The sequence below is a fragment of the Podarcis vaucheri genome (assembly GCF_965113315.1).
Source record: "Podarcis vaucheri genome assembly, chromosome: 7".
NCBI classification, from domain to species: Eukaryota; Metazoa; Chordata; class Lepidosauria; order Squamata; family Lacertidae; genus Podarcis; species Podarcis vaucheri.
In genome coordinates, this window is record NC_138765.1 from 30037074 (window position 1) to 30058800 (window position 21727).

General features: G+C 44.9%; 1 protein-coding gene across 1 annotated transcript in view; it reads right to left on the reverse strand.

The window, feature by feature from the left end:
- Positions 1 to 1323: 1323 nt before the first annotated feature.
- Positions 1324 to 21727, reverse strand: part of MAN1C1 (mannosidase alpha class 1C member 1) — a 129375-nt gene continuing 108971 nt past the window's right edge. Inside the window, exons 6-12 of the mRNA XM_082231641.1 lie at positions 17005 to 17128; positions 13109 to 13202; positions 10027 to 10142; positions 8685 to 8904; positions 7920 to 8092; positions 3348 to 3463; positions 1324 to 2207 (exon numbers count right to left, since the gene is read on the reverse strand). Coding sequence (XP_082087767.1) covers positions 2084 to 2207; positions 3348 to 3463; positions 7920 to 8092; positions 8685 to 8904; positions 10027 to 10142; positions 13109 to 13202; positions 17005 to 17128 — 967 coding nt within the window. The 3' untranslated portion in view covers positions 1324 to 2083. The remainder of the gene's footprint in view (positions 2208 to 3347; positions 3464 to 7919; positions 8093 to 8684; positions 8905 to 10026; positions 10143 to 13108; positions 13203 to 17004; positions 17129 to 21727) is intronic.

Here is a 21727-nt window from a genome sequence, read left to right on the forward strand (position 1 = left end):
ATATGATAGCCATGTTCAAATATATAAAAGGATGTCACATAGAGGAGGGAGAAAGGTTGTTTTCTGCTGCTCCAGAGAAGCGGACACGGAGCAATGGATCCAAACTACAAGAAAGAAGATTCCACCTAAGCATTAGGAAGAACCTCCTGACAGTAAGAGCTGTTCGACAGTGGAATTTGCTGCCAAGGAGTGTGGTGGAGTCTCCTACTTTGGAGGTCTTTAAGCAGAGGCTTGACAACCATATGTCAGGAGTGCTCTGATGGTGTTTCCTGCTTGGCAGGGGGTTGGACTTGATGGCCCTTGTGGTCTCTTCCAACTCTATGATTCTATGATTCTAACCTCTCCTGATGAACTCCTTGTCCTTTGGCCTAGCAGAAGCCACTTATCAGTTCTTCCCAATCTTGTGGGCATTCAAATGCATGCTAAGATATTCTGCACTCACAGCAGGTAGTTCAATCTGGGTTAACAGACTCATGCAGAAAGAAAAGAAGAGAAAGTGTTGCCTCTCCTGCTTTGCGTTGCAACCAATTTGTTTTTCCGTTTTGCTGGTTTGTCAGCTGTTTATTATTATTATTATTTAAACACAATGATTTTATGCTAGTCTGTTTTTATGCAGCCGAGTTTTCTTTTGTGCTGGGTTCCGAGTCTTGATGTACTTTGCATTGAGATTGCTTTTTTACTATAATACATTTCTGTATTTTGCAAACTGCACAGGCTCAATGGGTGGTCCAGAAGTTGATACACAAGTAAATTAACAGTCTGCCATCTCTGCCCACACTTGCTCAATGGAATGTGCCCAATCTCCTCCCGCCATTCTTACTGCACCAAGTGCCTTCGCAACCTGCTGTTCCAGAGCAGAAGAGGGACATTCTCCTTCCAGCTGCTCATGTAGAAAATACATTGGGGCTCCTTCAGAGACCTGTTTATTGAGCATATATCCTGATTTGCTTGCACAAAGCTTACACAGTGGTTAGAACATGTCCAGTCTTTACTGAGGATTTGTTCTGATTTGTTTGCAGGGCAGTTATATGGCAATGAGCAGTAACCTTGATTTGTTTGCATCTCTACATCTTCCTGCTAATCATTTGTTCATCTCACGCTTTTTCAGTGCATTCCCATCACTTTCCCAACTGCAAGAAGTCCGTTTTTAAAGTTGCAAGTAGGGCAACATAACACTTAAACTGTGAGCTTGAATTCCTCCTGTGAAATAAATAATTTGGAAGCTTCCTTAGAGGATCTACTGAGATCTTCACATGGTCATCAGTCCCTTCCCTCTTCCTCTTAACCTTCTGTGCCAATACACGAGCAATCCAGTCACACTCCTTATCGGACAGGAATTTTTATTCTATTCCACATCTCTGAGTATTACAGAAATGAAATCCTTACAAGTGCCTTGTAATATTTAAGCTCCAGATGAAAACAAAAACAAAGTGGGGGGGGGGAAACAGAACAAATTTCAAACCTTAGAAAGCAAAAAAAGAATTACACATGATGCAATATTCAGTAAACATTTTAAAGAGCACAGAAAAGAGAGAGGGAGGGAGAGAGAAATGATGCCTGGGATTCAGACTTTTGCAGACATCTTCTTATCATTGATGGCATTGATTCCACTTAGGATGCAAGTCTTTTTTTGGGGGGGTGAAAATTAGAAAGATGATAAAAATCAACGGTATCTAAAGAGGAGCATGTGGAAGGGTGTGGGAGGGAGACAAGAAGAGTGGCACAAACCAGCGTCTGTTTTATGGCAAACTCCTTTGGCCATGTGAAAACAAAGTCAGTGGATTCCGTAGAAATTCTCCGTAGAAAGGAACGTCCACGGTTTTGTGTGCATTATGGCCCATATTCAACATCCTCATTATCAGGTTTAGTGTAAGTTCCCTCATAGAGGAAAAAAAACCCCACAAAGGTGCTTGTTTCACAGTTTTTTATGCTCCCCGATATAACACTGTCCTGAATTGGACGAATGCCCCCAAAATACCTTTCTGGGAACACGCACATTCCTTTACTGGAAAGGAGAAAGAGGGGTGGGGAAGCAAGTAACCCTCCACATCCCACTGCAGAAGCCGCGAGGGAGCAAGCGCCCCTATTGCACGCTTGTCTTCAGGATAAGGTCTGTGCGGTTCACGGGCAATGGGTGGGCTTCGGTGTTGAACACCCAGTCCTCAAGAGACAGCACATCATCTTCACAGAACAGAAGATAGAGGTACCTGGAGGAAGGAGACAAGTCAAAAGAATGCATGTGCAGATGGGGTGCTCCTATCAGTGGAGAATCAGTGGTTAGTGAGGAAAGCAGAAGCCTTCCGGATATTGCTGGACTCCCACTCTCATCAGCCCCAGCTAGGGATGATGGAATTGTAGTCTAGCAACAACTGGAAGGTCCCAGCCCCTTAAGCCTGCATTAGAGTGCCAGGAAAGCTAAGGGTTTCTTGGAAGCTTATCCAAAGTTGCCCAGCAAAAAGTGCAGTTGACAGCAGACAAGTTTCCTAACACCCCTGACCCAGAGAGCATGTCCAATGCCCTCTGCAGAACGCAGCAATGGGGAGCATTGCAGAACCAACTAAAACAGAAGGAATCCATTGCTAATGCACTATTACTGTGTCAAAAGCATGCTGCAGAATACAGCTGTAATAAAACACAAGCCTGCAGGGACCCTAAGATGGCTGGTGATTGTGTCACTTCCATCACAGGCATTCAGTGTTTTCTTTTCAACAGGCAGTCATGGTAGCAGCAGTAGTGGAAGATGGGACAAACTGTGAGTGAGCAAGGAAAGAAATCACCCTGCAGCTAGGAGCCTGAGATGGAAAAAGGGCAGCCTCCTCCATTCTCAGGCAACCAGCTATGGGATGCTTCCTCTCCCGAAAGGGGAAAGAGGTGCAACCAACAATGAGGCAGGTGAGCAACGGGCATGGGGAGAACATCTAGCAGGGCTCAGTTGGCAGGCATGCCACCAAATCAAGATGTCAATCACAGTGGGGGCGGGGGGTGCACTTTGAACTCTCTTCTTATATTTTGTCCATACAGATTCCAAGTGATGAATATGTACATAGGAACCAGCCTTCTGGTGAGTTTCCAAAGACATGCATGGCACTTACAGGTGTCAAGTCCACACACAAAGCTAGTTCAACAGGGCACATAAGGAAAGCAAGTCAGCAAAGCCTCATCTTAAATATTCCAAAGTACATTCCAAGTCACTCCAACGGATCAGAGAGGAAATGGCCAAGGGCAACTGGCAGATTCCTGCTTTATTTAAGATGCAGCCACTGCTGATGACCCCCTCCCCCATGAAAGACATTCTCCACCCTACACAGCTTTCTGTGGAAGATGCGCTGAAAATGTTTAGGACTTACTTTAACGTCTCTGCTAGGAAAAAGCTCTGCTGCATGTTGTCGTGACTCGGGTTGGTGGTATAAACATCGCGGATCCCGGAGAAACCAGCTTCTACTCTGCAATATTTCTCAAGTGCCTGGTTGCGGGGTGGGAGTGGGAGTGGGGGGAGAGAGAGAGAGAAACAGTCAATCTCTTCCAGTAATAGCAGCACAGCAAACAAGTAGCTCATTAATCATAATCAGTTGTGTTTTACCCATGCAGGTTTATGAGTTGGATTTGTGTTTTTATAGAGGCTGAGCTCCCATTGAAGAGCTTTTAATGATTCCCCAAGGGTCCAAGAAAATAGGCTCGCCTCTGATGGTTAGCACTTTCTGTTACACTCAGTCTCCCGTAAGAGCCCTCAAGTACCGGCCCCTGAAGAAGTCCTTCCTTGAAATACTGTACAATTGACAGAAGGCCACCCGCCAAACACAACTGCCAGCACATTAGGAGGCGGTGTTCAAATGTCCCATCCTGTCAGAGGTGGCTCCATGAAAAGGCAAAGGGAAGTGGTTGACACAGGCTGCAGACTCTAGGGGCGCCACTAGGGATGGTGGAGTGGGGGACAGACAGCCCTAAGCATGGCGCAGAGGAGTCACAGGGGTTCCTTGTGCTCCTGCTTGGTTGGAACCAAGAGGCACAACAAGAAAAAAAGATTGTTGGAAACGTAAAGAAAATTAGGGGAATTTCTACCACATACAGTAAGGTGAAGGTTTACTGGGATATGATATACAATGAGTTAAAGAAAATGTACAAAAATACCTTTGTTAAAAAAACCAGAAGCGTTTTTGTTGGGTATAGTAGAAGAGATTCCTAAGATAGATCAAAAATTGTTTATGTACGCAGCAACGGCTGAAAGAATTCTATTAGCCCAAAAATGGAAGCAACAAGAAATACCAACAACTGAGAAATGGCAGATGAAGATGATGTGAGTATGCGGAATTGGCTAGGCTGACTGGGAATATCCGAAACCAGCGAGATCAAGCTTTCAAAAAAGACTGGAGTAAATTTGTACAATATTTGAAGGACAATTGTAAACATTTACCAACACTAGCAGGGTTGCAGTAAGAAGGCTTTTAATGTTAATTCTTATTACCATCTTACATTTACTTAAAATATGAGATAAAATATAGGAGGGGAAAGTAAACTGGAAAAGGTACAAATGTGAGGATGTAAAATTGGAATTAGGAAAACCATGAGGTGGGGTGGAGGGAAGTCGATAGCTCGTATGAGCAAAAATCTAAGAATTTTAAAAGGATGTAATTAATATTACAAAATGGAAAACTTAATAATATTTTTTTTTAAAGGAACCAATAGGTGTGGACTCCCTGCCAAGCCCTGACACTCCAGCACAGATTAGTGAGTTAGCTGGAGCAACAAGAACACCCAACTCAGCAATAAGGAACAAAAGCAAAACTTAATAACTGAAATATGCACCTTAATCTGATTCACTTCACATTTGGCTCCAAGTATGGAATTTGGAATTCCATCACCTGACCATCCACCCCCCACATAATGCCAAATTAATAATTGCAATCTGGTGAGCCAGAAATGCTCCATTGCTAAAGTGATGCGGAGATCAGACGTGCCAGGCACTTTGTGCTCCTTGGGCTACAGATGCCCCCTCCCTCCCAATCCTAGATGTGTCTAACTGGGGTTGCCCAATGGTGGCGGTGGCGGTAGGGACACTACAGATTCTCAGAGGCAGCTCCTTCTTGATTACTACATGTCATGCGTGTGGTGGTCAGCCTTGGCATAGATTATAATTTTTTAAGCATCCTGGACTTTAGCCACTTCAAGTTCTCCCTGCACTACACGCATAACAGATGTGTTGAGGAAACAGAACTCATAACCCAATACGCCTCACATGTGCTAGGCATGCTCTGTGCCTAGCACCAAATTTGTGCACCAAATTTGTTTTTCAGAAACACCACAACCCTTTGTGGCAAGAAAATGTGCAGTGACTTAAAGGCTACTCAGGTTTAGAATGTCCACACTATAATCAGTGTCTATGAACTGTGAGTTTGCTAAAATTTCAATTTCCAGGAAGCCTGGAAGTACCCTAACCATTTGCTGGTATGGTGAGTCTTCCATGTTTGCAGGAGGGATTGACAAATGCTTCCCCCTCCATTCAGACTTTACTGGTATTATCAGGGTGGCTTCGATTCTGTGTGCAACCAAATGTCAGCTCCCTAGCTACCAGTTTAACCAGGTGTACACCTGGAGATCCCTGTTTTAGGAGAGAAATGTAAGAAGAGCCCAGGTTTCAGACTTTTCCAACAACTAGAATACCGGGGTCATGCATGTGCTGAACAACATGGCTCTAAACAAACTGAGGAATTTTTAAAAATACCCCTGTAAGAGAGTGAATCCTCATGTACTTTTATCTCAAAATACCTGATACTGGGATTACAAAGTTTACCTCCAAGTGAGAGGGATGGTTGGTCAAGATGGATCTTTTTCAACAGGCATTTGGATGAGGAGAAACCTGGCTGCTGATGCTCTTAGAAATTGGTTTTGGTGATTGTTTTGCTTTTAATGGCTTGTGTTAGTTTTCTGGATTTTATCAGCTGCTATCTATTTGTTTTTGCTGTAAACTGCCCTGTGGTCTGGGCAAAGGTTGGTACATAAATAATCCAAATAAGTTCAGTGGGAAGCAGAAGCCCACACCTGGGTTTGCAGAATGCAAGCTTCATTGTCCTGGCAGCTGACTAGGTACAATGAAGCTCCCAGTGTCTCACCTGGATGAGCTGTTCCTGCCTATTCTGCTGCCGGCTATCCCCTATTCCTCTGCTGTCTTGCTTGGGCTGTGTCTTGGAACTGACCTCAGATTGGCTTCCCATAGTAGTACACTAGCTGTTTTCTCTGCAACTGACGTGATTTGTTCACTCAGTTGTTACAGGGAGTCAAGACAGTGCTGCTGCCATAAACCTTCTTATCCTCCCATCTTTCTTAAGAGGTCTGGCTATGTATTGTTTTCCCCCTCCCCCGCCCTCACATTGGCCAGCGTGGAGTGGCAAAGCGCAACTTGATTCACTTGGTGGAGGACAAGTGGTCAGCAAGACAGGCTGGCAACACAGACAGTGAAGACCCATCTTCACTAACTGCCAGATTGTCCCTTTATATCCCATGCAGTGTGGTCTCTCGTTTTCTCTCAACAGCACAGGTTGGCATCATTCCCTTATTTTTCTTTTATTTAGCATGCAAGTGCAGTAACATTTTTAAAAACTATTTAAAATGTTTCATTTGCCTTTTGCACTAACTTGATAAGTGAGCACACAAACAAACAAAAAATAAATAGAGCTGTTTGGATCTCTGCCATTATATATCCTGCAGCCTGGCCCCTTCTGCCACTACTGTTAAAAAGCCTACGTGAAATCTGTCAATTTCAGTTTCTCTCTGTTTCTCAATTTTCCAATCTTAAGCTCAGTTCTCCACATTTACACAGCAGTTTCTCTTTTAAGGAAAAAAGTTCCAATGAAAATTAATCAGCACTTTAGTACGAATTTCTCCTAATTTACACATTTTGTACTCAATTTTGCAGAGCAATTTTCCTAGTAACAATTATAATTGTTATTTATTACCTGCCCTCCCAGGGGTCTCAACACTAAAAGAAAACATTAAAAACAGTTCAAAACAACTTACAATCCCAAAAGTAAGGTGGGTCCTTTAAATATCTCTGTTACTAATATATACATCTTTATGCACACCATACACCAATATATACATATATATTTTTGCCCATTACTTGGCTGGGGCACTGCATTGCAAAACTCAGAGAAGCATGAATTTCAAAAGAGTTGCTGGAGTTGCAGTTTGCATATTGCTTCGGAAAGTGAGAATTAGGTAACTTCACCTTTAAATGAGAACTGAATTGAATTTCTCCCCATCCCAACACATGTATTTTTACGGCTATGCTAAATAATATTGTGGAAGCATGGTGGCTGAGCTGAGCTGCTTCCAGCATTGAAGGGCCAAGGTACAGAAAGGATCTTCACACCTGACTCAGCTGTGAAAGAGAGGCCTGCAGTTGGCTCTCTTTCTTACCTGGGAAGACAGAGAGAAACTGAACCACAATTTCCACTTCAGATGTATTCTTAAGCCACGGGTGGCTCACCTCTTTTCACTAGGGGTCCGCATTTGCCCTTGGCCAATCTTCCAGGAGGAGAGCATCCAACATCCAACATCTAACAGACAAACTTGCACACAGATAGCCACCCCTCAACTGATACGTGCAGAGCAGCAGAGGGAGTAGATAATCACCTCCTCACTGCTCATCATATAATTAATCTAATGACCAGGGAGGGAGGAATTTGCATGCGCACCAGGCTGCTGGGCTCTACCCACCCCAAGGGTGTTTCTTCTTCACACACACACACACACACACACACACACACACACACACACAGACACCCTCTCTACCTTTTTGCAGTTGCCCAAACTGGCTGGTCTTTAGGAGCCAGAAACGAAAGCCCCTTTTTCTTTTTTTTCAAGCAACCCCTGTCCTAAGGCAAGGGAATGGTGGTTAGCAATGACGGTTTGGGAGGAAATACCTGTACAGCTTCCCAGCCCCACTGCCTGTACTTGGGATTGTGCGTCAGCCTCCACATGTACATGTAACTTTCAACAACTTCAGGGCGCAGAATGTAATAGCGATCGCTGAGTCGGGTGGCCATTGCTTCGGTGCCAAAATCAAAGCGGAATGCTTCTGGGCCCAGCTTGGTTTCTGGCAAAGGATACATTAGACATTCAGAGACGATTAGAACTTTTATGCTTATCACACCTAGGAAGCTGAAGTTGGGAGAAGCTCCTAAAATATACATCTGCAGCGACTAAGAATCAGAAACAATTTTTTTCGGAGCTGTAAGAAGCCCTGATAGTTAAAAGCTGAACAGGCTGGGTGTGCTCTCAGAGTCTACGGGATATGGGGTTAATCCCGATCCATAGCCCCAGTGGAACTACAGTATGCATCTTTTCTTAGCAGATTCTGGACAGTCATAATGGAGAGGTCTCAAATGCACACAGCCCTATGCATAGGCCTCCCTGCTGTGTCAGGACCACAAAAAGCTGCCTCATACTGAGTCAGACCATTGCTCCATCTAGCTCACTATTGTCTACTCTGGAGGGCAGCAGCTCTCCAGGGTTTCAGGCAAGAGCTCTTCCCAGCCCTAACTGGAGATGCTGGGACTGAATCTGGGACCTTCTGCTTGCAAAACAGATGCTCTCTCACTGAGTTATTATTCCTCCACCTTTAACTAGGGGGTGGGAGTGGTTGGGGCAGGCTTTGCACTGATCTTTACTGCAGGCTCAGCTTCTACCTGAGCGGACGTAAGACTCATGACAGGTGTTCGTAATTTCTGCAGCCAGGTCCATGTAGTGCTGTTTCTGTTCCTCCCCGGCATGCTCTGCTCCAAGCGCTATCATCCCTCCGGAGAAGCAAGCCAAATGGCCCATTTTGTGGTCCAAGGCGCCACCTCGCCACTCTGCAATGTATGTCAGCCCACCGGCTGATTTCTTCACCAGGTGTTTTTCTATGGCCTAAATTTAACAGCATTAAGAAGAGAAGAAAATAAATGGGTGTTATTCCCAAGGAAACAAAGGGCTGACAAACATGCATCCTCCTGAACAGCCACTGTTATTTATATACTAAATATATGCGGTTGTATCCAGTGTTAGTCAGAGTAGATACATTTAAATCAATGCACGTGGCTAACTTAGGTCTGCTAATTTTAATGGGTCTGCTCATTAAAGCAGGACTTAGTTGGATACAATCCTACATACAACCCTATCAAACATCAATAATCCTATTAATAAATGTATTAATCACCTTTAAACAACAACAAACAAAGAAACTTGCGGTACAAAATCATACGGGGGGTGGATCAGACTTATTATGTTTACAGCACTTTTGCTTTCTTTTCAGTCCATATATTTCCTTGTTATCATTAACCACCTTGTGGGGCAAATCATATAAAAATTCCATTTGATAGAGAGGATGAAAACTGTGAATGGAGACAGAGATAAGAATTTAAGGCCAAACACAGCCGGTTATTCACCCTACAGTGAAAGTCCAGCATCGCAGCTTGCACTGCAAATGTACGTTTCAACAGCCCATGCACTGAATCAGCTGTACATTTTTCCTTGCTTTAACCTAAGTGTGCCAGTTTTTCTTTTTAAACTGCACGTATTTGTTTCTTTATACATTCATCTTCATATTGTCGAAACAGAACAAAAACAAAAAACAATTTTAAAATAGTTGCAGACCTGCTCCAGGAATGCACTGAGCTATGTTGGTGATGTCACTGGTGCTAGCCAAAAGGCAACTTCTGCAGCTGGATTTTCCCTGGTTCAAACTGAACCATTCAGAAAAGCTGCAATATTTTTCTTTTTTAAAATCGGAGCCCACCCTGGGACAGACGAAGTGATGTTTGAAAGTGCCCTCCACACCCCAAAGTTCCCAAAACATGCCTTGGCTTCATCCAGAGGATGAAAGACAAATGGCCAGCTGGCCTAAGGCTGCCCAGTGACTCCACAGCAGAGGTGAGATTTGACTCTAAGCATCGCAGTGTTTAAAGTTCTTTGAGGCAGCTTGTGACCTACACACTGCTGCCTTCCAATTTGCTGTGACATTTTCTCAGCTGCAAAAGGAATTGAGATTACCTCTAGCGCATTGTCATACATGGTTTTGGCTTCGGCATCCTTCTTGTCCGACATCAGCCAAGATTTGATCAGATACTCATAAAAACTGTCCCCAAGGCCGCCGATGGAAACATGATCTGCAGCAGCAAGAAGAATAAAGCATTGCCTTGTGATTAGGGCTGCCATCCAATGAAAGAAAACTTGATTGGTTAATAGATTAACTTGAATATGATTGTTTGATTAAATCTGCACAGGGGTGTAAACAGTCACTCTGAAGACAGCATGCTTCCTTGCAGCATATGCTCTTTGAAGACATGCCCTCTATGTGTGTGTAGAATGCCTCTTCCAATGTAAGAATATCAGAGTCCCAATGGATCAGGCCAAAGGCCCACCTCGTCCAACATCCTGTTCTCACAGTGGCCAACCAGATGCCTGTGAGAGAAGCAGCAGAACCTGAGCACAACAGCCCTCTGCCCACTTGTGATTCCCAGCAAGTGATATCCAGAGGCATACTGCGCCTCCAGCTGCTTTGAGGTTTCTTTCCTTTAGTATGAAATAAATATACAAACAGTGGAGGTAATACAAAGCCATCATGGCTAGTAGCCACTGGTAGCTTTATCCTCCATGAATTTGCCTAATACTCTTTTCAAGACTTCCAAGTTGATGGCCATTGCTGCTTTTGATAGGAGCGAATTCCATAGTGTTCATTTTAAAACAGTGTTTTCCTTTTGCTGGTCCCAGAGGATGATCCGAGCTACAGGAAAGCACCCTTCTTCTCCCATCCTCAACATATGTAGCTCCTGACACCTCCTGAACCTACCCCAGTCACCCACCCTATCAGAGTTCCTTCCTTCTTGCTTCTTTCCTCCTTATTTTCCCAGGCTGTAGTTTCAAAACAACTGGAAGGGGAAGTATTTCATTCAAGAAAAATGCACTGGTTTTTATTTTCAAAAAATCCCTGGTTGTATTGGCTTGGGTTATTCTTTAGTTATTGGATTTTCCACATTAGAGGGGAAAACCAGATTAATAAAAACACAGGGTGGCATTTTGATGCCGACGTAAACATGTTCATGCTGCGAAAAACATGGCTGCATAAGCAGCACCAATGCCACACACCCACACACCCAAATCTCATTTGGAAATACCCAAAGTATTAACTGTCTCATAGCAGGGGAATTACACATGGTGCAAACACTTCCCTCCCAATGACTTCTGGAAAATTCTGCAACTTCTCCGGCTCCTTAGAATTTCACTTTCAAACATAAGCCTACAAACCTAAGGACTAGAATCTTGCTTTAAAAATTAAAATCAATAAAAAACCCCAGATACCCAGGAAGCTGAATTTTGCACGCCATACCATTCCCTCCAAAAGACAGCATACACTCAAGCCCTGCCTGTTGCTATGTACTTCCACCAGACATTCTGTTCTCCTTATAGGAGGGGCACAAACCGCAGGGGATGAGGAACATGCCATGGCTGCAAGCATCACAGCAGAAAAGCCCATCAATTGACAGAACAGCAAGTTCAGAACCTCCTGGCAGCTGGCGAGGCCGTCTAGATTTTGTAGTTGTGATTCTCTGCCTGGAGTGACATATTAGAGTCCTGTGGAGGTTTCTATAGCCGTAGCAGATTGACAAAGAGGGGAGGTGGACTGAGCAGAGAACCACGATGCCAGGTGTGGAAATGTGTGCAGAATACTGAATCGCACAGCTTTTCCAAGGCTACCTGCTCAGACTAAGCAGCTCTGCAACCTGCTAGCCTGAGGGAAATCTGCCTGGAAAACCGTTGGACAGATTTATAACTTTAGAGTACACTAGGGAGGATTTTATTTTTACATCTCAGCGCATAGATTCTTCAGGGCAGTCAAGGATGTGCAAATCACCCTTTTTTTTAAAAAAAAGAAGAACAGAATTTATTCCCACTGCTATATATATATATTCCTAGATGTGAATACATGTATGGCGAGCCTCTCCATCAATGAGTATTAATGGTTTCCACTTGAAATGCAGGGTAGTATGTGGTGGCTTCTTGCATGTTTTCATGCTTACTGGAAATACCAAAATCCCGTTCTGAAGATTCTCTACAGTTTTTCATTGGTTTCAAGCACAGTCAAGCCTGGCACTGTTATCAGTGTCCTTTCCATTCTTAAAATAGGTGGGCTTTTTTCTGGTAGCTCAGACAGCAACAGAAGGACTAGTGACACATGTGCTACTTGTGACCTTCCCTGTTTGACCACAGTGCAAAACACGATGCTGGACTAGATGAGTCTTTGGTCTGATCCATCAGGGACCTCCTCATACTTTATCCTAAATCTACTGCTTATCAATTTTATTTGATGCCCCAGAGTTCTCTTATTGTAAGAAAGGGGCAAGGAATTATCCACAGCATATATACTTTATAAACCTCTAACCTGCCCCTCATATTAGTACCCCCCCTCCCCCGGTCTGGTCCTTCCTGCCCCTTGCAATGTTTTAGCTTAGGGAAGTGCTTTTGGCCTCTGACAATCACAGGGGAGAACAGAGTCCTAGAATCCTGAATCCCTTCAACTCTCTTTATAGCAGGTCTGAGAGAACTGTGGTCCTTGAGGTACTGGTGACCTACAACTCCCATAATCCCCTGACTTCTGGCCACGCCAATAGGATTTGGAGTCCACCGTCACGTGGACGGCCAGAGATTTCCCATCCCTGTTTGATAGGAGTCTTTCAGCCTATGCTTGCAACTGCAGCAGGTGGCTACTGAAGAAAGAGAAGAGGAACATCCCAAGGGTTAATACGGTTGGTGCGTTGTGGAGGTCACTTGTCCAAGGCTGCCCATCCCGCCTCTTAGTCTAGTTCGCCCTGTGTGGTCTTGGATGTTAAGAGATACTTGGCAGGGATCAGGGCTCTGGGCGTGAGTGATGACTCTCTTGCATCTGTTCAGGAGAATTGCTTTGACTGAAGCACCCTGCATAATGAGCTCCTTGATTAGCATCAGTGAGGATTTTAATTTGGCGGCTAATGTTTCCTTGGCTTGATGCTCTTGCCCTAGTGAGAGGCCCTAGAAAGTCTGCCACACATCAGCAAGCATTTCTCTGGCTCAGCCGAGGGACTCTTGAAATACTCACGCTGCACCCAGTTCCCGGTTACTGGACTGAGGAAATTAGGGTAAAGTCCCTGTGGCTTCTCAATTCTGTTCAGGACTTTGCGGATGTTCATCACCTACAAGCAAAAAAGAAAGCAGAAGAGATAAGCTCCTTTCTTTTTTCCAATTCACAGGTGGGGTTTTTAAAACAACAACAACCCATAAACAAACTACCTAACCAACCAAACTGCCATGCAGCACCAGTTTCAATCAGTTCTGTGCATGCCTTGTTGTCCTTTGGGAAAGCAAACACTGTCCTTCATTCCCAAATCTGTGGTCTTCAAGAGAAGACCTTCCTATAGGAACACAAGATAAGGTATCAGGGCATGCTCTGAAAAGTCTGAAGGCATGTCATGAAGCTTCCTATGTGGGCTGGGGCCTGATCAGTCCTTTGATGGGAGACTGGCCTACAACTCCACAGGAGTTTCAAGAAGGAACAGGTGCAGGATATGAATACATTGGGTAGAATTCTAATTTTCAGACATGCATTAACTCTTCCCAGCTGTGACTCGCACACTCAACACTAATTAGGCTTGTGGGGAAGCAATAGAAGCTTTCCCTCACCTTTAATTACTGCTGAGGAGGGGAGTCAGTGGGGCGGGAATTGTTCTATGGGTCTGCTGCTCCACATAGGAAGCTACCTTATATTCAGTCAGACCACTAGTACAGATTGGTACATTTACTAAGGAAGTGATGCGATTTGGTGAGTGTTATGTCAACCTCCTTCCACAAGGGCACTCATGCTTGGGAAAGGGCTCCCCTTCTTGTGTCTCAGGCCTTGCAGTGGGTTACCCCTAAAGAATATAAACCTAGTGTTGCCAGATAAGGTCAAAGTCATCTCCCCAGCTTGCTGCTTCTAACAGTAATCATCCAAATGCCTCTGGCAGATTCAAGAGTACAAGAACATTCCCTCTTGTCTGTCCCCAGTATCAGGCATTCTGAGGAATACTGTCCTGGAAGTCCATGTCCTGGGACATGTGGCTACAATTGACACTGCTTGCTAGAAAATCTCACCCATTCACTTTCCTACCGTTGCTTCGGATTCACCAGGGGCCAAAGGCACCAGGCTGACAACTGAAGGCCTGTCCCAAGCAAGAAAGAATGAAGAAATAGATGCAGCTTCCTATAAGTTTCCTGATAAGGAAAAATCAAATCTGTAGCCGAGCAACTGCAGCCTGTGGCCTAGCAACTACCCATGCATTCCTTCCTGTTTTCCCTTAGCCCACAGACCTTTGGCTGGCTGGGACATCTCTTGTCTCAGGTAGTTGGAAAAGCCAAGCCAATGGCGTCTGGTGGGCCAAACAGCAGCCGGATCTGGCTTGAAGGCTGCCAATAACTGGTTCTATGGTACACAAAGAGCAACGGCCAAGGGTGTTGGCATTTCACCTCAATAAATATTCCTGATAATTCAAAATTTAATAGCTGTTTGGCAGTGAGAAATTCAGGCAGGTGTGTGAGTCCCACTCTTTCAATGTGGACGGTTTTTACAGGAGGTGTTTCTGGCTGCCTATGTCCCTCATATTTTATAAAATCTAGCTAAAGTGGTCCTATGCAGACACAATACTTAATCATAGTTTCTTTTAATCTTCTATAGTTGTGGTAAATCCCATCACTTAACTGATGGAGGACTGGTTTACAAACTAGAAAGTGAAACCAGAGTTTAAAACTGAGTTTGCAAACTATGGGTTGCACTGTTCTCTGTTTTAAATATTATACCTACACTGAACAAACCATGGTTGAGGCAGCTTCCCCTGCATTCCAGCCCAGGGTTAAGCAACAAACAGGGGTTAGCAATAACTAGGATTGATTATGAAGTCTGCCCCAGGCGCTTTTAACTAGCCAAAAAAGTTGGTTCCAGTCACATAATCACAACTGTTATCCTGTTAACCACCCTGAGACCTGCAGGTATAGGACAGAATATACATTTAATAAACAACAATATCATACTGGTGCAGCCGAAGAACCTGGCATGTTAATGATGTGTCCATAACAAACAGGGACAGGCAGTGCCCTATTGAAGGGCCCAGGCTGCCTTGGCTGTGCGCTAATGAGCTGATCAGCTTTTCAGAAGCCCATTTCCCTCTAGATGGCTGTCTGCAACTGGTTCCTCCTGTGCGCTTTTGTTTTCTCACGCAGCTTTAGCTTTAATCTACTGCATGTTCAGAGCAGGCAAATCCATTAAACAAGCCAGTTCTCACACTTATTGATTGGCTGGGCTTAATAGCACAATGGAGATTCAGCCGGCCTCTTGGAAAAGCATCAAGAACCTCACCCCCTCTCCCAAACCCAGAGCTCTCCCCCTACACCATGGGATGTCTTGTGCACAAGACATATCTCTAGGTTAATCATAGAGTTGGAAGGGACACTGACGATACTCTAGTCCACCCCCTGCAATGCAGGAATATGCAGCTGTACCATACAGGAATCGAACCTGCAACCTTGGCGTTATCAGCAACACACTCTAACCAACTGAGCTATCCAGGTTTAAAGCTGAGTTTGCAAACCATGGGTTGCATTGTTCTGTTTTAAATATTACACCTACACTGAACACACCATGGCTAAGGCAGTGGCCCTTACCCTCTCACCAGGGTGTTTCTACTCTTCCTTTCCGATTTTGCCTTTCCCACCCTACTAGGCTTCCTTTCTCTGATCTTCTTCTCGGCTCATGCCATTTCTCATTCACTCCGTCCTTCAGTGAACTTCATCACTCTTATGCAATGGGCCCTGCTCTGTTCAGGCCTTATCTTCTCCATTCCAATTCCGTGGCTTCCCTGTTTCACATTCATCTCCTGCTACTCTTGTGTCTCTTGCTTCTCTGCTGCCCCTGCCCTTTTGCATCTTGCCTTCCTATTATCCATTCTGGGAACGGGCTGATTGTTCGCAAGGTGTCTTGCTGAAACAGCAGGGAGAACTTATCAGAGCGGTTTCTCCCAGGGTGGAACTCTGGGCTGATCTATTCCTGCTGGACTCGAGGGGTGGGCTCCGATTCTAATTGGAGCAGTTTGTCTCCTTCAGAGTGAGCTATTCCAAGGATGCTGAGCTGGAAGGAAGCAAGGGAGCAAAGGAAGGTTCCCAGCAGCACATCTAGTTCTTCGTTCTCTCTCACACAATGAACAAGAGCACGGAATAAAACCTTGAGGTAAAAAACCAACACTAATACAATTATTGTCTGAAAGAGGCTCCAGAGGAACTCCTTGAGCTGCTGAAGGAGGAAACTGCATAATCACAAAATATAGTGTGCCCTTAGAGGGGGGCATAAACCTGTCTTAGTATTAACACATCTCTCTCATCAACAGATACTTTGGCAGGCCTAAGAAGCTGCGGCGGGGGCAGTACTTGGGCTTAAGCACGCACCCCTCCTTTGGACATGGCCAACAGCAACACAGCTGCTTTTAGAAAGAACCATAAAAGAATCAGGATTTTTTCTTTAAAAAACTCTGCTTTCCCAAACTGGGGCTTCTAAGGGCTTCTCAGACTTTCCATCCACAGTGTCCTCATTACGTCGGTCAGGACAGCACATTCAGGAGTGCCTTATTTTACTGACAGACAGTCAAAAAGGTGCCCCAGTACAATTGCTAGAATTAGCCAAGACGCTTAACCCTGATGACTCCCTGCGTCTTGGCTCTGGGGCTGGAGGGAGAGTGCTGACAGTAAGTTGCTCCTGGAGTTCCATCCAGAGCCAGGCAGCTGCAAGCTTGAGTCTGAGTCACCAAAGAGGCAATGGGCAGGTTTGTGTAGCAGCAAGAGGTTCCTGCTCCTCAGGAGCTCCTCAGCCAGATGGAGTATAAATGAATTATTATCATCACCATTATCATCACAAGCTACAATTACATCTAGGGAGGAGGAACGTACCCGTGAATGTGTAAGGAATGTACTTGCCTTTTCAGTATAAACAGGATTTCCGGACAGCTCCGAGAGGTGCACAAATTCTAAGTGGAGGCTGCCAAATTCTGCTAAAATGCTGCTTCCTGCGGATGCCCATCCCCAGCTCCAGCTCATCCCACTGCAGGGGGCAGAAAAGAAAGCATTAAATTGCTAAGCACAGAAAGCAGACTCCCAGAGCCAGCCCCGCTGCAAAGCTGTTACAGTCTATTCACTGCAAGGTCTATCTGTAGGTCAGTGGCTTTCAAACAGTGTTACTGGTAATGTTAGGATTCCTCAGAGGTTTAACGGGGTCCCTCAAATAAAAGGGTCGGTGGCCCCCATCACTACCAATCCTCCACTTCTACAGTGCCCCCCCCAAGTGTGTTCAATGTATTCTGAAGTGCACTACCCAGAGAACAGCCATGCCGCACAGCAGAGACGGGGAATCTGCTGCTCTACTACAACTCCCATCAACCTCAGCCAGCACGGCCCATGCCCAGATGTGATGGGAGTTGTAGTCTAGCAACATCTGGAGGGCCACAGCCCTCCCTTACAGCCTTCATCAGGCCTGAGTCACTGACTGTTTGTCCCAGAACCATCTGCAAGGACTGACAAGTGTGCAGGAGTTTCTCAGCAGGCAAATCCACCGAGAAAGGGCCACAGCTCAACTGCAGAGAACATGCTTTGCATGCTAAAGACCCCAAGCTCATCTCCAGTTAAAAAGAACCCCCCAGGTAGCAGGTGATGGGGAAATGCCTCTGTCTAAGCTCCTAAGGAACCACTGCCAGTCAGAGTAAACAATAAAGGTCAACATGGTCACTGCCAGAAGGAAGCTTCCAATGTACGTGGAACAGATGTGGAAAGGACTCCTTGCAGCTGTTCGAAAACCGTGAACCTAGATGTAGGGGTGGAATACCTCAGGCCCAAGCGCCATAGGCAGCCCTCCAGACCCCTCTCTCTGGGCCTCTGCAGTCTCCCAGGCTACACATCCTCCCCAATCACACTCCCATTGGCCTTGCTTTTTGCGCTCCTCAAAGTCTATTTGCCTGGCTGGAATGTGTCTTTGTGAACTCAGAAAATGACTCTTGCCTGCCTGGAGGGCAGATAGAGAGGAGTGGGTAAATGTGAAGAAACTAGGCTGCTGTACAGAATGCAATTTGCACATTAGTTACACTTCCCACTTTGCCTTGAATGCCACCCACCAATGGCAAGTGGCCCTCGGCAGGTTGAACAGAAGGAAATGCGGCCCCCAGGACACACCCTGGATATAGATAATGACTTATCAGATGTGGCTGGTAAGATCCATTTTCTTGTTCCATACAAGTAAACTGAAAGCACTGGAGCGTGCCCTTCAGTGTCTGAGATGGAGCAAATGCAACGATTATTATTTTTTAAATCAAGTCTTTTCACCTTATCCCAGAAGTTCTGCTTTTCTTAAATAGGCTTTTATTCATTTTTCACCTTCAAACAACTATACTATGGTTATCTTTCCCTGATCTTTTTGCTGCTCAATTAAAATTTATATGTTTGTGGCTTCTTGGTTATTGCCATTAATTTGTATTGTGGATTTTACTGCTGCCTTTCATCAGATCAAAATGTGGGATATTAAGCCATAACCATAGTATATAAAATAAAACACACTCAGCCCACTAGAGAGAAATAATATTGGTGGGCTACAGCCTGCGTTTTTGCAGGCAGCAAAAACAGGAAGTTCTCATAAGAAAATAAGAGCCTGCTGATCTAGTCTAGCATGCTGCTGGGCAATGGCTGGTTTAGTTCAGCATACTGCTCTCACAGTGGCAAACCAGATATCAGGACCTGTGCATAACAGCACTCTCCCTACTTGTGATTCCCAGGAACTGCCATGCAGAAGATCCAGCGGTGGAGGCAAAACATAGCCATCATGGCTACTAGCCACTGATTATTAATTAGTCTAATGCTCTTTTAAAGCCATTCAAGTTGGTGGCCATCACTACTTCGTCTGAGAGCAAATTCCAGAGTTTAACTACGGGCTGCTTGAAGAAGTACTTTCTTTTGGGTTTATCCAGACTTACCTTTCCTCTGCACTTTGCAGATGTGGTCTGAGCACCCTGAATCAGAGCAAGTGGCAATCCATGGACAATACAAATAGCCTGAATAGATGCAGTTTTAAAGAGTGGGTTTCCGCAGGAAAATTTATGGAGCAAAAAAAGAAAAAAGCGGTGCTCGGACATGGCGTTTTAAAGCACAGACTTTTGCCTGGAAAAAGCAGGGGGAAAGGTAAGTGTGGATAAGCCCTATGTCTGCTCTGAATCTCATTCCACTCTTAAGAGAGAGGGAGAAAACTTGTTCTCCATCCATTTTCCCCACACTATTCTTAATTTTACACACCTCTATCACATCTTCCTCTTACTCGCACATTCTCTAAACTAAAAAGCCCCAAATGTTATAGCCTTTCTTCATAAAGGAGTTTCTCCATTCCTTTGATTATTTTGGCTCTCAAGGCTCCAAGGCAGTCTTTTGCAAACTGCTCCCCGCCCCCAATATTTTAGAATACAATCCAGCATTTTGGGAGTTGGATAAGACTGTACTAGTGAGTGAGTTCTCGGACAAGGTTAGCAAGCTGTATTTGGCCTGAATGTCACAGGCTGTGCAAGCCTGAGAACAGTGTACATTTCCCCACATTCACGCAGAGTGCAAACAACACCATTGGCAGCACTGGTCATAGGTGACTGGGATAATCCAGAGCACAAAACCCAAAGCCTGAAGCAACAAAAGTGCTGCTTCTGGTCTTAAACCAAAAATGACACATGCAGCCCCAGTCCTTGAGAACACTGTAGAGAGCCACTACAGTGTTAAGAACTTGCTCACCAAAGGCAGAAACTTTCTCACTTATCTGCTTCAATCTCATAACACAACATTCTTGATTACAGTCTTTCTTTTCCTTTTTAATCATCTCTGCCTCCTGCACTGCGACCCATATCTTTCAGGGTTTGATCTGAAAATAGCCTCTGCAGCTGCTGGCTTGGGAGAGTTTCAGTAGTTTTCATTTCAGGAGAGATGCAGGCCTGATTTTGCAATCTCTTGAATAGCATGATCATGGGTGGCAGATTGCTGCGCAATGCTCCCTTCTCTTGGTTTTGTTTGTTTGTTTAATTAAAAAAAGGAGGAGTTAATATTGCTCCAACTGGGGGGAGACAGCAGATGGCGCTGAAAGGCTTGTGCAGCAGGCACTAGGATCACTGGTTCAAGGTTTTATAGACAAATGCTCTCTTGGCGAGATGTCAACTGCAGACAGGTCCACACCATACATTGAAAGCATACGCAACTCACATTTAAAGCACATAACCTGCCCCCCAATCCTGGGAACTGCAGTTCCCCCCTCACACAGCTACAATTACCAGCACTCTTAACCAACTACAGTTCCCAGGATTCTCTGGGGAAAGTCATGTGCTTTAAATGTGCATTGAGTGTGCTTTAAATGTAGAGCGTGGATCTGTCTTGTGGATCTAGATAAAAGGATGGGTGTGTGGCAAGATATTTTCCATGGACAGTTACACCTCCAACAGAAATTGAACCCAAACTACCTTCAAAAGGCATTATGAAATTAGACAGATTCACAAAGGATGGGTCTTTCAACATCTATTAGCTGAAGGAGACGTCTATGTTCAGAGGCAGCTGCCTCTGAATACCAGTTGCTGGGAGGCAAAAAAATGGGGAAGATCTGTTGCTTTCATCCTCTGCGCATGGGCTTCCCAGGAATCCCATTGGCCTGCTTGTGGGCTTCCCATGGAGGCACCTAGTTGGCCACTGTGAGAACAGGATGCTGGACTGAGGTAGGCCTTTGGCTTGATCTAGCAGGCTCTTCTTATGTCCTTATGTGTGTGTGCAGCTCATGACTGCAAGCTTGAGGGCAAGGCCTGCATCTTTTAATTTTGCTTTATGTACGCTGCCTAGTTACTATACATACTTGAGAAAAATAAAAATTCATTAAACACACAAACGTTGGGTTCAACATTTTTGTTATTTTTTAAGCATTTCGGATGGTGGTTGCCTAGCAATTCATCCTCTGTACCGCTGTCACTAAAGCAAGATTAATAGGGTCAAGTTATAAGAAACTTGTTGGGTCATAAATCCAGGTCTGTTTGCCTCTAGCAACAGGCATAAGATACGTGCCAGGGGCTGCAATAATGCTAAACTCACGTACCTGGAAATAAGCCCCCCTGAACTCAGTGGGACTTTACTTCTCCACAGACACAAGTTACAGAAAATTGCTTCAAGTTGCAAAAAACTGAAAGGGGGTTTGGAGAGAGGACAGAAAACCTGTATGGCCTTTTGCTTCTTCTTGCTTAACAGGGGGAGGGTCTGTGCAGATTTCTTCCTTCCGTCCCAGTCAGACGTCTTTGATAATCGTCACCACCATGCCCTTTTCTCTCACCCCTTTGGGATTATGTTCTCACATAGAGACATTCAGCTCCCCTGCCCCCTCCATACCCTCCAATCGCAGAACACTGCTCTTTCAGAGTCTGTAAAGCCTCAAGAAACCTCCAAACATTTTCATTTGTTCAGTGTTAGCCAAGGTTGCCGGTGAGACGTCTGGAGGATTCTAGACCAGCAGTATTATTTTCTCAAGGGCCACACATGTGGCATTTGGGGCAAAAAGCCTAGCTGGTGGTATCGAGTTTAGTGGAAAGGGACAGAGGGGAAGCACAGCTCTGGGACTTTCTTCAGAGCAGAAGCATCAATGCCATGTACTGGA